Source organism: Zosterops lateralis (genome assembly GCF_965231275.1).
Source record: "Zosterops lateralis genome assembly, chromosome: 2".
NCBI classification, from domain to species: Eukaryota; Metazoa; Chordata; class Aves; order Passeriformes; family Zosteropidae; genus Zosterops; species Zosterops lateralis.
The window spans coordinates 87,357,672-87,373,513 of record NC_139763.1 but is presented as its reverse complement, the minus strand read 5'-3'; the positions used below and the strand labels follow the sequence as shown (position 1 = coordinate 87,373,513).

At 41.9% G+C, this 15,842-nt stretch overlaps 1 protein-coding gene across 1 annotated transcript in view; it reads right to left on the bottom strand.

Moving 5' to 3' along the window:
* Positions 1 to 7,633: 7,633 nt before the first annotated feature.
* LOC310905723 (ovostatin-like) overlaps positions 7,634 to 15,842 on the bottom strand; it is a 29,124-nt gene continuing 20,915 nt past the window's right edge. Inside the window, exons 28-35 of the mRNA XM_083854375.1 lie at positions 14,403 to 14,568; positions 13,649 to 13,869; positions 12,375 to 12,590; positions 12,122 to 12,246; positions 11,837 to 11,927; positions 9,363 to 9,434; positions 8,700 to 8,802; positions 7,634 to 7,911 (exon numbers count right to left, since the gene is read on the bottom strand). Coding sequence (XP_083710501.1) covers positions 7,859 to 7,911; positions 8,700 to 8,802; positions 9,363 to 9,434; positions 11,837 to 11,927; positions 12,122 to 12,246; positions 12,375 to 12,590; positions 13,649 to 13,869; positions 14,403 to 14,568 — 1,047 coding nt within the window. The 3' untranslated portion in view covers positions 7,634 to 7,858. The remainder of the gene's footprint in view (positions 7,912 to 8,699; positions 8,803 to 9,362; positions 9,435 to 11,836; positions 11,928 to 12,121; positions 12,247 to 12,374; positions 12,591 to 13,648; positions 13,870 to 14,402; positions 14,569 to 15,842) is intronic.

The following is a 15,842-nucleotide window of genomic DNA, read 5'->3' as shown; positions in this document are numbered from 1 at the left end:
AATAGAAACATAGGGCACCTAGGGTGGCTATTAAATGTTTTCCCTTATGCCTTCAAATCATATGGAAATGGACCATAATGTAAGTAGCAGGTGGTTCCCCAGAGGTCTCCCTGTGGCATGGTGTGGGTGCTTAGAACACAGACTCTGTTCTGAGGCTACGTTCTGAAAGCCCATCTCACTGTCATTTCTGTTGCAGAGGATCTCTACAGATTCTACAGTTAAGGAGCTTCCCTAAGGATCAGGCTTTATTTTTTGTGCAATGGGATGCCCATACCAGGAGCTGCCAAGAACAGAAATTCACTGACAAGGGCTTGAACTTGAGCTGACATTGTGGAAAAAGATGACCAGTATTGCAGGTTCTTGCTTTTCTTGGCTTTCCTCAGGTAGTTATAAATTTATTGCAACATAAAGTATTCATTCAAAACAAGTCAATTTGATAATCATCACAACCCAGAAGCTTTCTGAGTCTAATTTTGAATGTTTAATCAGAGAGTTGAGTGTGTTAGGTGACATTCAAAGGCTGTAGATGTCGTTGTGTATAACTTATTGTTGTAACCACCAGGTGTCTTGCCCCAAATATAGGCTGGATTTGGTCAGAAAGTGCACAGTTGTATATCCAATAACTGTCACTGGTCACAATGACTTCTGTGCACATATACCTTCTGAACAGTAACTAAATGAAGGACAAAGATTACCTGTGCATGCCATATCCAGATAATTCACTGTACTAGTTTAAAGCCTCCACTACTCACAATGAAGAAGATGCATCTGATAAGGAAACAAACAAACAAAAGATGCACTAATCTTTAATAGAAAAGCCATTGAATTAATAGATTTACAACAAAACAAGTCCCCTGGGTGAAAAAAAGCCACTGTAACCCTACCACAACAAAGGAAAATGGAGGTTGTCTCATCTTCTTGGCTATAACATATAATAACTTGTCTTTCACAGGAGAATCAAACAACGTTCCACTGGATACAACAAAAAGGTTGTTCTCAGGGCAAATATTTACGGAACCATTGACCTTTGTGTTTTATGATTTTTTAACATTAGCATTTGCTGACAGCATGTCTTTCATTTTCATATCCTACCCCTACTTTTTAACTCAACTGCATATGTTCAAGAAGCTTGTGAAGATTGCTCTGTGGGGAAGTTAGAGAAATGAAACTTCATCACCAGGTCTGTATTTCATAGAATTATTGAATGGTTTGGGTTGAAATGGACCTTAAGGACCATCCAGTTCCAACCTCTCTGCCATGGGCAGAGACACCTTCACTAGACCAGGACGCTCAGAGCCCCATCCAGCCTGACCCTGAACACTGCCAGGGATGGGGTGCCCACAACTTCTCTGGGCAACATGTGCCAGTGTCCCACCAAGTTCACAGTCAGGAATTTCTTGCTAATATCTAATCTAAACCTACTCTCTTTCAGTTTGAATCAGTTTCCCCATGTTCTGTCACTATATGAGGTTTTAAGTTGTCTCTCTCCATATTTCTTTGTAGCTTCAGGTACTGGAACAGTTTCTTGGTTTTGGGTAATGTTGGAGAAATGTCAGTATACAGACAGATTATCTTGCATTCTTGACTCAAAAGAGGATTTTGGTAGCCTAACTTTGCATGTTACATGAGCCATAACTTCAGACCCCAGTTACTTGTGCTTAGGTGTAGCACACAGAGGGAGATCTCTGTGTTTGTAGATGGAGAGCAATGAGAGGGAGCCTTGGCAACAGTAGAATGAGCTGTCTGATTTAGTTAAATTTGATTTAGTTATCTTTGTTAAAAAATGGCCCACCAGCTAAATACAGAGAGCTTTCTCCCACTGAAACAGTCCTGCTGCAGCCACAGTTCGACACCAAAACTTGTACCTTCATGGCTGTGGTTTGGTTTATTTGAGGCACTAGATATGTTCTAGCTGTACAAGATTATCTTGACAGATAAAATTCTGTCTTGCTGTGAAAAGCTATAGTAATACTACTCAACTGCAATTAATTTTTTCACATAAGGCTGCTCAGTCACAGTAATTTCTGTGTCTTTCTGTGTGATTTCTTGACCTCAAATTTCACTCACTATTACTGAAAAGAGCTGTATTTCTTTCCTGTGGGAATCATCAAATGGCTTAAGGATAATTACAACCGTCTCTGGAGCTCTAGGGCTTTTTCCCTGTTTTTGAAGCATTTGTGGCTGCTAGCATTTCATGTAGGTCTAGTGCTCCTCACTCCTGCAGTCTAAAGCCAGCTTGGATGTGTCTGTAAGATCTGCAGCCATATATTTGTGGTGTAGGCACTGTCAGCTTTCTTGTGAATGGGTTAATTGCTGCATCCAGAAAAAGATCAATGCAAAGAAACTTGGTCATTACAGCTACAAAAATTAGTTGAAAAGCACTGACTCAACCTGTGATTTTGGCTGTGACTGCTTTCCTATAAAATCGTCTTTCAGAAGATTAGACTGTAATGATTTGTTTAGGCATAGTAAAGGTCGAAATGGTTGGTTTGGCCCAGGTGTTTGGGGAACAATACTGAAATGTGGTAACTACAGATAAAGTTCTGCTTGGTCAATAGGGTCTCTAGTCAAGCATGCAAGATTTCTTTCATTGTTCTAAGATATGTGAACCTTGGCAAAGTTCTCTAGCAGCTACAAGGATGGTGAGGTCATAGAAGAAAATACATATCTCCCTAGTTGAATAGTCACAGCTTGCAGTGATTTTGATGAGTGATGGAATTTTTTTCAAAATGTGGTGGTGAGGAGGACTGCAGTTTATTTTGGGGGTCTATGATGCCTGGAAAAGGCAGCCTTATGAAAGATGAAGCTAGTTGAAGGTCAGCCAGTTGCAAGGCTTCAGTGACTCTGTTGAGTGTGGATGGGTCATCCATAACCTGCTTTCAAAATGGAGACCTTTCTCCACATATGTGTAGAGGCTGAGATCTGAGCAGGAATAACTGTGAGCTGAAGTATTAAGCTGGTCGTTGCTGTGCAGTTTTGATGACAAATGCCAGTGAAAGGTGAGTAAATCTGGAATCTGGCTACTGTCACAGCACCTGGACAAGCCTCAGAGTGGATACTAATGGATATACAAATAAAATTATCTTTCCTAGTTATGCACAGATTACCTGGCAGCTTTCAGGCTAAACTATGAATGTAGTGCTATAGTTAGGCTAATAAGACAGTCTGCATTTCTTTTGAGAGTGCTTTGCAGTTTTACTGTCCTTTCATGGACAGGAACAAGAGGTTTTCAGCCCTCCTTTTTATGCAGTCTTTATAGGCAGCATCAAGGGTTAAGATAAAATGTGGAGAGGTCACCAAGAAAATATCTGAATAAGCCCTGCAAAAAATCTGTGGTACTTAGTAAGTTCATTCTTCACACTTGCAAATATAAATCAGATTTTTATTAAAGGGGGAAAAGAAAATACTTAACAACAAGCATCAAGTGGGGAACATTTGACATGTAATCCATAAAATGTGACTACTTAAGCTAGGACAACTAGTCTGGCTGCATGTTCCCCCCTAAATCTCCCCTGCCTGAGACTGGTACTGTGAAATCATCTTGTGTACCAAGAGCTGATGCAAGCTGCACATGGTGTTGTCAGATATTGGCCTTCCTAGCTAACAGAAAGCTGCCTGAGACCAGCCATCTCTAGCATGCTGAGGGATGCCCAAATCATTCTCTGATCTTTTCACCTCTGGTCAAACCCCTAACCCTTTGTTTCTATTTCACAGCTGGCACAACTATCCTCTCTTCATAGCTGCAACTTCTGAACTCTGAAGGTAGAAGCATTTGCTTTCATTTCAGGTGACAGAAAAGACAGATGATGATACAGAGAGAAGTAGCTCTCTGAGGCTTTCATACTGCAATGGCTTTTCTCTGCTTTATGGAAAGCCTGTTTATAAACTTCATTCTGCAGAAATGACTCATAAATGCATTGTAATAACAGATTTGTAAGTGTTTGAGGCCCCATTAGTCTCCCTTATTTCCTTCTCCTTCCCTCCATCACTTTAGAATGGAACAGCCTTCCCTGGCTGGTTGCCCTTCTTCCCTGGATGGAATTGAGAAGGGTCATACAGTTCTGCTTTCCCTTAGGAATTCAGCCGTCAGCCTACAGGTCCTACAAGGGTTTTACTGAGGTAATCACACTTCTTAAGTCTTTTCCTGCAACTTCAGGCACTGTTCACATAAGAGACTTGAATCTTCTGTCTGAACTGTGGGTTGGTCTGTAAGAAGAGAACTATGGTGGAGCCATGTTTTTTTACGTGTGTCTTTGGATGCAGCTTTGTGGGCCAAAGGAAATTTATTGGACATATTTTCTGGGGAAATGCTGTATGTGTAATGCAAGGGCTTTTAGAAGGGAAGGGTGGATCTCACTTCAAGGCTGTAAAATTATGTTATCAGAACCAAAAGTTCATCGGAGATTGATGCATGACATCAGACCTACATCTTTTAGTACGTCTTCTCATTTCTTTGAAGTCTGTCTTCAGTGTAGGCATGATACTGCTAGGACTTGAATGGGAAAGAGGGCTTGGGGTTACGAGTCTCTCACAAGTGGCTGATAACACAAAATGTTGGAGCCTCAGTCTCTTTTTGAGTACTTTGATCTTTTTGCCATTGACCAACATCTTGCTTCTAAATACATTTTTTGTTGTTACAAAGAATTTTTCTTTCCACTACGACATCCCAGAAATTGAACTTGTTCCAGACACATTATGGAAGGCGTGCAAATGCTATTCAGAGCCTGCAGCTTTCTCTCCCTTTATCTGTTATTATTATCTACTTGGCAGCGAAACAATACTCTTGTGTTACCTGATATATTAATTGCACCACTTTAAGGATGCCCCCCAGGGAGAGCCTGTTTGTGCCTTCAACCCCTGACCTTATGCCTGAAAAAGTTTTTTTGATTCATTCCCCTCACATAAAGGTTATTTCTGTTTTGTCTCCAGTGAGACAAATATATTGAACTGCTGAGCACGGTACAGCAGTACAAGCTGGAGGATCTGTCCTTGGTGAAGACTTGTCAGTCTTTGTTATCTTTTATTATCTTCCTAAACAGCTGAGGTTTCCAAGTTGTCTCAGGGCAAAGAAACTGGCCTCAGGCAAACAGGGAATAAGAAAAAGTCCTGATTGTCCTCTTTTGAAGAACTAGGGGTTTTGTTGTTGTTATTGACCCATAAATAAGCAGCACTAGGCAAAACTGTCTGCTGGAGTGCACTGTGTGGAAATGAGGAAGTGACTGGAGCATCACATCCATGTCTAGTGTCACTCATAGTTGCTCATAGCACAAGTGCATTGCTATTACACAAAACAGAGTCAGAGCCCTGGCAGTTTATACCTCTGGGAAAGACTTCCAGTGCCTGTCCTGGCACATTCCCATGGACTACAGCAGATTGATCCCATAGGAACTGCACCTTTTTACACACTAAAAGTGAAAGGGAAGATTGATTCATGGTAATTTTAGAGTTCTAGGCCATCTTTCTAACTATAGCAATCAAAGAAAAGAGTGTAAATGTATTTGCCATTTTTGGATATGGGATACGGCCCCTACCATTTTCTGATAGATTCACACGGTCCTACAAGCTCAGTATCTGAAGCTCCTTTCAATTGTTACGTCTTTTCATCTGATTTGCATTGAGGTTAAGCAAACTGACTTTGTGAAGCAGCAGCTTCACATGATGCAAGCTCCATGAGAACAAAAATTGGGTCACTAGTTGCACTGCAGTTAAAAGAGATAAAGAGGTAAAAGAAGGCTGTAAAATGCAGATTTTGCTAGGTACTGCTGGCATTGTTCCATCCACTCCCTCTCAGCCTAGTGTTTTGGAAATTTGTAGTAAAATTTAAATGCTGTGCTTTTGAAAGCATCTGCATTTCATATAATTTTCCATCTGACCAGGCTTGCAGTTGGCCATTCACTGGAATGGCATTAAACAAAGGCTTTTGTTTAGCAGCAGGCTGAGTTTACACAGCTGAGGAAGGTGGATTGAAGTAGCCTGACTGACCCCTCTTGAAGCTCACACAATCATTTTTGCTGACAGGGATGGGAGAGCAAGGGGAGTTTGGGGTCAGTTGGCCCCTTAACCTCTTCAGAGTCATAACTTACTTCTCAGCATGTGTCTGTCTGTAGCAAAAGTCACCACAGGTCTCATGCAAACATGAAAACATTGCTTTCAGTGTGACTTTTTGGGTCAAGGGTTGTGCCCAGTGGTTGCTTCTGATGGGAAGAGAAATGCTGGGGATAGAAACTCAATGTTTTGAGCAGAATTGAAAGACTTAAAAGCCACTCACCTAACAATATCTTTTCTCTTCCTATTATTTTCTTCACAAGGTCATTATTTTTTTCATAAGGTAGAAATTTCCCCAGAATGTCAGGGAAGAAATTATTCTTGTTTCTTGATAAAACAAGCTTATATGCAACTTTTAAAAAAAGAAGAAAAAAAAGAAAGAGGAAAAAAATAATCCAGAGAACTCCATTCCCATATTTCTGTCCACCCTAAGAAGAATAAGTAGAAATATAAGTGTCATATGTGCTCATAAATGTTGCTTTATACATCAAAGTGCCCCTTCAGGCTCGCCTGCATGCACAGTGCTACCACATGAAAAGTTGCTCTGTGCCTGATGCTTTCACATGCCAGGTGGTGTGTGTAGAGATCTGAGAGAATCAGGGCATGGGGCCAGGTTCTCAAGGGTGCTGAGGCACTTGGGTCTCATCAGCCAGAATTTAAATTCTCAAAGGGCCTTAGGTTCCTTTGTCAAATTCCTCATTTGCTTAGAGCAACTCTCTAGCTGCTTCCCAAAGTCTCCTAGGTCCTGATGTTGCTGAATTGCTGAAGTCTGCTTTTTCTGCTGGCACTGGACCCCAGTGCCACTCTCAAACTGAACACCCCTCTGCTGGTTAGTTTCTGCTGGGTGGTTCTTAGAACAGGAGGCTGCAACTAGTGTCTTCCCCAGCTCCTTCCAAACCAACATTTATGTTCTCCCACAGCTTCTAGATTTCTTTTGCATCTTTCTGATGCACTGGGATTACACTGAGCCTGAGGGCCTCTGTCATGGCTTCCCATGTCACACAGGCTCCTGCATGGTGAGGTAGGATTGGTTTCACTTGAGCTACCTCTGGGCAAGCCTGACATTCTACTGAGCAGTGCTCCCAGGGTGTGCACTGGACTGCTCCTCTCCTACTATATCCTGGTCTGTTGTGTTCACCCAGTTCTAGATAGACCAAGGAGTGGAGACTGAGACAAATACCACTGCCAATCAGAATGTTTTATTACAAAGGGCAGTAAAATCTGAAGAAAACATTTCTTTCTAGACGGAGGCAAAACTTGAACAGAAGTTGTCTTCCTGTGATTAGAATTCTGTCATCTGTAGATGATTCAGTTCAATTGCTGAAAAAGGTGAGGATCAAAGTCATTTCTTCAGGATTTTCCTTCTGGATAGTGGAAAGACCAAAACAAATAAAATCTATGGAAGCAACAGCAGCACATTATTCTCCGAGATTAGGATTTCTTAAGAGGAATCTATGGCCCAGAACACATTTCAAGCATTTACCTTTACACAGTTCTCCCACTGGAATATGTAATAAGTTTCAAAACAAGATGGATGGTAAGAATCAACAATTGCACAGTATCTCCCTTGTCAGGAAAAGGACTTCATCTGCAGTTTCTAATCCACATTGAACCCAGTTCTTTTTGAGGTGTGGGCCAGAATGGGTCATTCTAATCTACAGCAATATGGGATTTGCTTATTCTTCATTATTCTACATGTTTTTCATTGTGCTCCCAGAAAAAAAGAAAAAAAAAGTCTCTTATCCTCTTCTTGTTCTACAACTGCTTGCCTGATACTTTCTGAATCATTACCTCTTCTGGCACACATCTGATTTCAGTTGGAAGATGGGGAGCAGGGTGTGTTGTACTCTGAAAGGGCATATTCATCTGGAAAGAAGAAAGGAAGAAGACATTTGTATGAGAGTGAGAAATCATTCTGACCCCAGTCTATCTGCACCTGTCATTAACATGCTACAAAACAGAAGACATTTGCTAAATTTTGTGGTAGACTCGCAATTGTCAAGGCACTCAGTTGCAGGGCTGCATAGTCAGAGACCAGTGCACTCTGACCATGTTTGTCAGGACACAACATTGCTGTCACCATTGCTGTCACCATGCAAGATGTGGATCAGGTGGCAGAAAATTCAGGGTCTGGGGTCAATTCTCTGACTGCTGCTGTTCCTAATCTGCTAAGATGGAGTTCAAGGAAGGTGGTCAGGCACTAATTTTTCTAGTCCTAGTTACTTAAACTCCTCTTTTGTTAAGTGAGACTGTCATTCCTACTTAAGTATTTAAATTCCACTAAGGAAGATCTGTTTTCTGCAGCCGACTATGACAATATTAAGTAAAAAAAAAAAAATAGCTTATGCAGTTCAGGGAAGTCAGGAACACTGCTGCCTTTGAGTTATTGATTTTAACCATCATGTCCAAACTGTGGAAAGAAAGTGGAAAGTGTCTTTTTGTATGTGTTTGGTAAGACAGAAACTCCCATGTATCAATTTCTTATCTGCTTTATGTTGAAATGAAACAAGACATGTAAACACAGGAGAGCAGAAAATGTTTATGCTCTGCAAAACCTTGGCAGCCTAGAAATCAAAACCAGCAGAATTGCAAAGTGAGTCTCTCCTTGCCTCTCCTTTGTCACAGGTTTTACCGAGGCCAGCTGGGTCACCTACCTGTTTCATAGTAATCATATATATGTACAGGCACTGGTTTGATGTCTGAGACAGGCAGGCTTTGCTCCACACTGAAGGAGAAGCTGATTTCCTTCTGGGAGACCTGGAAATGGCAAAACAAGCAGATGCATCAGAACTTTTCATAACTACCCCTGAGGCTAAGGTTGAACAGATTCATTTCTGAATCAGACTGTGTGACAATGTGCCATTCTACAGTTCCCTCCAGTTTGTAAACTTGGTGTTAAATCAGATAAATGTTTAAAAGCTGTTCCTAAATATGTTTTGTTTTTAAAATTGTGTGCTCTTTTCTTTCTTTCTCTTCCTATTTCCACTGCCAATTGCCCCAGCTTTATTCTGTTAGTATGTTTTTCAGCTCATCAGCATTCATCCTGTAATCAAAAAATCCTGTTAGTTTATTTCCTTGCCTTTTCCTAGCTAAAATCACCTTCAGTACTCCTAAGAATCTTCTCCCTACTTTTCTCCCTCTATTACTTTGATTGCAATATCTCCATTATCCCCTGTGATGTAGGATTGAGTGAAGTACCTTTACATCTTTAAGGCATGGCTATTGTTAATATGCTATTAGTAAGATTTTTCTTTTATCTGGGAGCCTGTTTGAAATTTCCAGTTTAATAAAACTGAATGGAAACCTCCCAAACTTACCTTCTGAAGGTAGAAGAGTATGTGGTTGTTCTTGATGTCTACACGGTCCACAACAGAATTCTCGTACCGAAGCTTTAAATAAGGCAAAATACAGCAATATCAGCACGGGCGACTTGCCAAGGAAATTTACAGGTTCCACAGCAAAATGCATTTAAAGTGGCTGCCGTGCTCCTTTTATCCCACCCCGCCATCTAGTCGCCAAAAAAAGAAATGCAAGCTGATTGTTTTTATAACCCGATGCTTGCAGACCAGTCATAGTGGTAAACAGTTCCACCAATCAGCTTTGATACTTGTGACTTTCACCATCAACCTAAGAATTCTCTCATTTCGAAGGGAATATAGAATTAATTTCTGCAGATCAAACTGACTCACTTTCTCCTCCATTGTATGTTTTAAATAGAAGTTTAAAAGCACTTAGAAAAGAATGTGAACAAAATTATTTTAATATCAAAACATACAAACCTAAAATATTCCAAACATTAAAAACCAGCTATTTTCCCCCAAGTGTATATGAAGAGGAGTAGGATGCCAAATAGAATAGCATCTCAACAGAAAAAAAAACTTCCAAAGAAAATTTATCAATCTTATACAGTTCTAGCCAAAAAAAAAAATCAGGCACAAAGAATTTCATTCTTCTTTTTTATCTACTTGAAAATTATAGCTCATGACTTGAAAGTAACTCATCTATTGTGAACCTAAATTGTATTAGGAACTTAAACAAGGTGCTTGTCAATGTTGTCCCCAGAATTGTCATCATCATAACCAAATTTCTGGACAGCAAAGGAGGAGGATCAATAACCCCCTTTTTTTGGTTGTTTGTTAAACTGTATTGTAGAGGAAAAAATAACCCTTGCCAAAGGGATAATAATGCAAAATTCCAAATAAAGCAATTTAACAATGGCAGAAGTATTTCTCACACAGATTCTGTTAGGCTGTGTGACTACAGACTCACACACATAGACACTAAGGAGCACACGGAAACCCCAGGAACCTGAGCAGAGCCACTGGAGCACTCTGACCCACTTCCCCTTGGGGCTGCCACAGGGCAGTGACCAGCCCATTGTCAGTGTGAGACCCACCAGGTGAGTCAACAGCAGAATATCCCCAGATTACCTTGCAGACTGAAGGGGAATGCTGCCTACAGACCATGGGGCTGAGTATGGGATGCTGAGACTCAAGAAGAGGTTATTACAGGGTTTTTAGGGGAAGAAACAGAAGTAACAAAGAGAGGGATAAAATCCAGTTGGAAGGAAAAAGGGTGAAAAATGAAATAAAAGAGGTCTGTTGCACATTACAGTTTGGTGGTCAAGCACACTTGTCTGCCCTGCACCTGGTCACCACAGCCTCTCCTGCCTTCTTCATAATCTCTGTTCCTGGCAATTTTCCAGGGATAAAGGCTCTCTATTCTGTGTGAACGTGTGTGTAGAGAGTGCAAGTCACTGAAGGGAGGATCAATGATCACAGGAGCAGTGTGTCTGGACTGCCAGCATCCTGAGACACCAGACTTCAGGACTGTAGTGGCAGGAGTATGTATGTCAGCATGTGGTCATAGCAGCCAGCTACTGAGTCAGGCGTAAACCTGACCCAAATGTTGGAGACACCACAGTATCCAAGACAGGTACCAAAGGGACCAGAGTGTCTGAGCCTATTTCTGGAGAAACCATGAAATCTTGGAGGTGGACATTGGTCTGGAGCAGCTAGTGGATTTTATTTGCATGTCTCTGTGTGTATGTTTGACATCACTGTGAAACCAGGGGACCCCAGCTCACCTGCTGCATGTTTAAGAGTGCTTATAGAGGCCCTCACCATGCATACCTGTGGGTGATGGGGACCTCAGTTCCAGGCACTGAAGTGGGGCTCAGGCCTTGAAGGGGGCACATGTCCAGGTGCCAGAAAGGGTCCAGGGGCATCTGCTGGGCAATTTGAGTGCCTGAGGCCCGTCACCATAAGGAGCCACATCATGTATTTGCATGTATTCTTGTGTATAATTATGCATTTATTTATGTCTTTTTTTCTGCAAATCAGATTTTAATCTGATCAGGCAGAGAAGGGAGCAGGATAAGGCCAACTGTGGTATCTGTGTTTGTGGAAGTGCTGTCTTTCCTCTCTACTGTGTGTTTGTGTGGCATGTATATTATGTATATATGGATATATATGTGTGTGTATGTATGTGTGTGTGTGTGTGTGTGTGTAGTGTGCATGTCTGCTTATTGGGAATATACACTGAACTTTGCTGTTGGTTGGACCTGGGGATATGAAGTCTTAGCTCTCCTGGCTTACTGGATTTGGCAACTCCTAACGGATTTGTCTTCAACACATAAACAGCTAAAAATTTGAAACAGAGTATGTGAGAGAAGGCTATACCCAGGGACTTTGCACTATTCCCATGGGCTCAAATTTGCTGATTAGAGACTATGTTTATCAACTTCCTATGTTTTTAGGCTTTATCATTCACCTTGGACCAATTTTTTTACCTTTTTCAGGGAAGATTCTTCAGGAATAAATCCTGAGAGCATTTTCACGTCAATAATAGCCATGTTGGAGACATTGCGGTTTCCTGTGTAACTAAAATGAGAGAAGTTTTGTTAGTCTGGTCTGGAAATGGAAAGGAGACCAGTGAATGACATTTTTAGCTCACAGTAATCCTGTTTTTCTTCCTACAGCTGCAGAGCAGCAGTTAGCTGCCTGTACTTAGATCCTTTCTTGGATGCTTTACCAAACTATGAATGTAAGGGGGTAGGTCAGTAAAAGGAAGTTACCTGGCAGAGAGGACAAGGTCAAACTTTGGTGGATAGTTGCCTGTGCAAGACACATTTTCTGTCCTTACAGACAGAGAGAATCCTGCAGCTTTTTTTGGCAAATGGATGTTGTATCTCAGGGTGGTCTGAAAGAGATAGAAAGTGTGAGATGGTCACAGACTTAAAGGACAGCATGACATATGGAGAGGAATAAAGCATGGAGAGCCTCCTGCTTAGTTGCCAGAGGGTGGTGCTGAGTTCCCAGCTTGCTTACCTGCAGATAGACACAGCCACTGCCATTCACTTCCACACTGTAGCTCCCTGGAATAGTGGGTAAGGAAGCCTGCTGCAGTAAGAAGCGGTTCTTGTCATTCACCTGGAAAATCTTACTGGGGGTCTCCATGGAGTGGACTTCGACTGTATTAAGACTTTTTTTGGAGAAGGTGAGAGATCCATAGTGGGCTAAAGCTTGGAGAGCAACCACAGTGTCCTGAAAAGAATAACAGGATCCCCAGTTAGATACCCAGGTGTAAGATGGTGCGTGAGATTAGCGCAGCTCCTATTTCCCCGAGGCTTTGTCAGTACTCATAAATGAAGGGGAGCTTTGCAAAGAGCCAAGGAGACAAGACACAGGTTCTTGTAGAACTCATTCTGATGGGCAAAAAGCTGTCCCTAAGTTACCAGTGTGCTCTGGCGATCAGTAAGTCTATCTGTGGTACATTAGGAAGGGCTTTGGCCTTTCTGTTCAGCCCTAGGGAGATGTACCTGGAGTGCTGTGTCCAGTCTGGGCTCCTCAGTACAACACAGACATGGAGCTCCTGGAGCAGGTCCAGAGGACCATCATGACAAGAATGATTAAGGGACTGGATCATCTCTTACAAGGAAAGGCTGACACAACTGGGCCTGTTCAGTCTTCAGAAGAGATACTGAGAGGGGATCTCACAAATATCTGACGGGAGGGTGTCCAAAGGATGGATCAAGGCTCTTCTTGGTGCTAAGCAATAGAAGAAAGGGCAATGGGCAGAAATGGAAGTTCCACCTGAACATGAGGAAGAGATTCCTCACTGTGAGGGTGAATGCCCACTGGAACAGGCTGCCCAGAGAGGTTGTGGTGTCTCCTTTGCTGGAGATGTTCAAGAACTGTCTGGACACAATCCTGTGCCGTGTGTTCTGGGATGACCCTGCTTGAGCAGGGAAATTGGACCAAATGACACTCTGTGGTCCCTTCCAGCCTGACCCATTCTAGATTCTGTGATTCTGGAGCAACAGATTTTAATTATCGCAGAAGACCTGGGATAATGTTGTGTCAGCAGTCACTGTTGTCCCTGGCTAACTTGGAACTTGGGTAAATTCTCATTGCTTAAAACCAAATTATGTGTAAAGTTATGAAGATAATGGGGTGCCTTTGACAAGGCAACCCATGCAAGCACCGGTTATCCAGTACTATTCAAATCCTTATGCAGTCAGAAAGATTTGTCATTTGTCAGGATTTAGCTTGCAGACTGTACTGCTCCAAGACACTTTCTTTTTACCACACTCTGTTGTTACCTGGGTGGAGGAAAAGCCACCATATGGGTTCTGTTGTTTGATAAGCCAGTACACAATGCGGGAAATATAAGATAATTCTTCTGGAGTGTGTTTGGTTCTGTTGAGCAGAGCCAGGAGCACATAGCTGGTCATTTCAATCTCAGCAGAAGGGGCGCGGGAATAGAAGTCAGAGAAACGTTCTGCTGGTGGCTTGTTTTCTCTCTGCCAGTAAACAGATCCACCTGAAAACAGAGAAGTAGACTGTAAAAAGTATGGAAGAAAAACGTTTTTTCAGATATTGGTGTCCTGAACTGAGTAAGTTTTACTTCCAAGCTGGAAAAGAAAACAGGAAGGGATGGAAAGGGAATTAATAAAAAGCAGGCTGTATAAGACAAAGAGGGATTGGAATGAAGGCAATGTAATAGAAGGATGCTAAGGCAGTTGCAAACAGGAGCACATGACACAGCCAAGGGAAGTGGGTTTGAGGAAACTAATTGGAAAATTAGGTACAATCTTTCCATACCTTGGGCTGAGACATGCAGGGGACTCTCCCCCTAAATTATCTCAAAATTTCGTACATCAGTCCACAGCTCAAACTTTTGTGAAGACAAAAGAGACAGACAGAAAAACTCCTAGAGAGAAATTCAGTAGCACAGCAGGCATGAAATGGGAAGGGAGAGCATTCATGACAAAGCTGTGCATCAGAACAGCTTACATGACACAACAGGCCATTCCATCAGCTGCACTACCTCTACCATGGCCATGCTGCACTTACCAGCCCTGACAGCTGCCCCATCCAGCTGCTCAAGGAAGAACTGGCGTCTTTCCTCTCTGCCAGCTAAGCCATAAACATAGGCAAGGAGGGCCTGGTTGTACAGGTTGTGGATCCCACTGTTAAATGCAGTCTCCAAGCAGTTCATGCCACTCCGAATGACAGGATGCTGTTAATGCAAAACACAGTAGGGTGTCAGGTACTTGGATTTGTGTCTCCACACAATACTTTTTAAATACTTCCATCATTGCTTAAGCTGCAATTTCTGACTCTTCATGCTAGAAATGTACATGATCCATGGCACATTTAAGGGCCTACAGAGTGTATCCTGTAAAAAAAATGCCCTTCCAGGAAAAAAAAAATGCCCTTCCAGTCATGCTGCCTCCTTTCTGCGTTTATTTGGAGGCAGCATGGCCAGAATAAGAGAGCATTGTTTCTTTTCCTGACTCATGAGATGACCCTATTCAAGTGAAACCTTTGTCCCTCAGTCGCTTTAGCAATAAAATGTGGACTGTTTTTACAGAACTATGTAAAGTGTTTTGAGACCTCATGACTAAGCAGGCTCTCTCAAATGGATGTTGCTCATTTGCTAGCTATAGCTACCAAGGTAACTCTTCAGACCTTTTAGCCTTATCGACTATCTCTGTGAACTCTTTTTCATCTCAGACATCATCAGCACACTACTGACCATGTCATGTCTCTGCAGCTTCACTTAAATATGTGGCACCAGGTTTTGGAGCTTCTTATGAAGCTATTGGAAACTAAATTCATGTTGCTATAGAACTATTTGATTCTGCACAATGTTTTCATCCTGCTGGTCTCATGGACCTTGATGATGGCCCATACTCCATGCCTGAGGGGTGTTAAAAAAATCAGCACATCTAGAACATGTTTGTCAGATTTGGAACAATTCTTCTCCTCCTCATTACATAAAGAACAAAGTCAGCATAAAAACAAGGTTATGAAGATATGCAGAAAATGTATTACAGAGAACAGACCTTGAGTCTCATTTCCCAATGCCTAGTACTACAACCAGCAGCTCATGGTTTCCTTCTATTATTAAGATTTCCATAGGGAAATGGAAACACAAACTTGGAACTAAATACGCAAAGTAAGTTTGTAGACTGAAGATTTGGATAGCTTGAACTTTGGACTGGGCAAATTCAGAGAAAATTCCAAAGTGGACTCTGGATGGAGTGGGCAAATTCAGTCTGGATTTTGCACCTACTTGGACTACTATTGTCTAAAACAGCTGGATTCCTCAGGGGTGTTTCAAGGGAATCTGTTTGCACTGGATACGTAACTGGTTTGTAACACTCATTAAATACTTGCAGGGGACTGCAGGGTTCTGAAAATTACTGTCTACAGTCAACTACTGCCCTACAATCAGTATTACAGTTCCTCATTTTAAAGGAACACTGATGTGAGGACTGTGACTTGTGC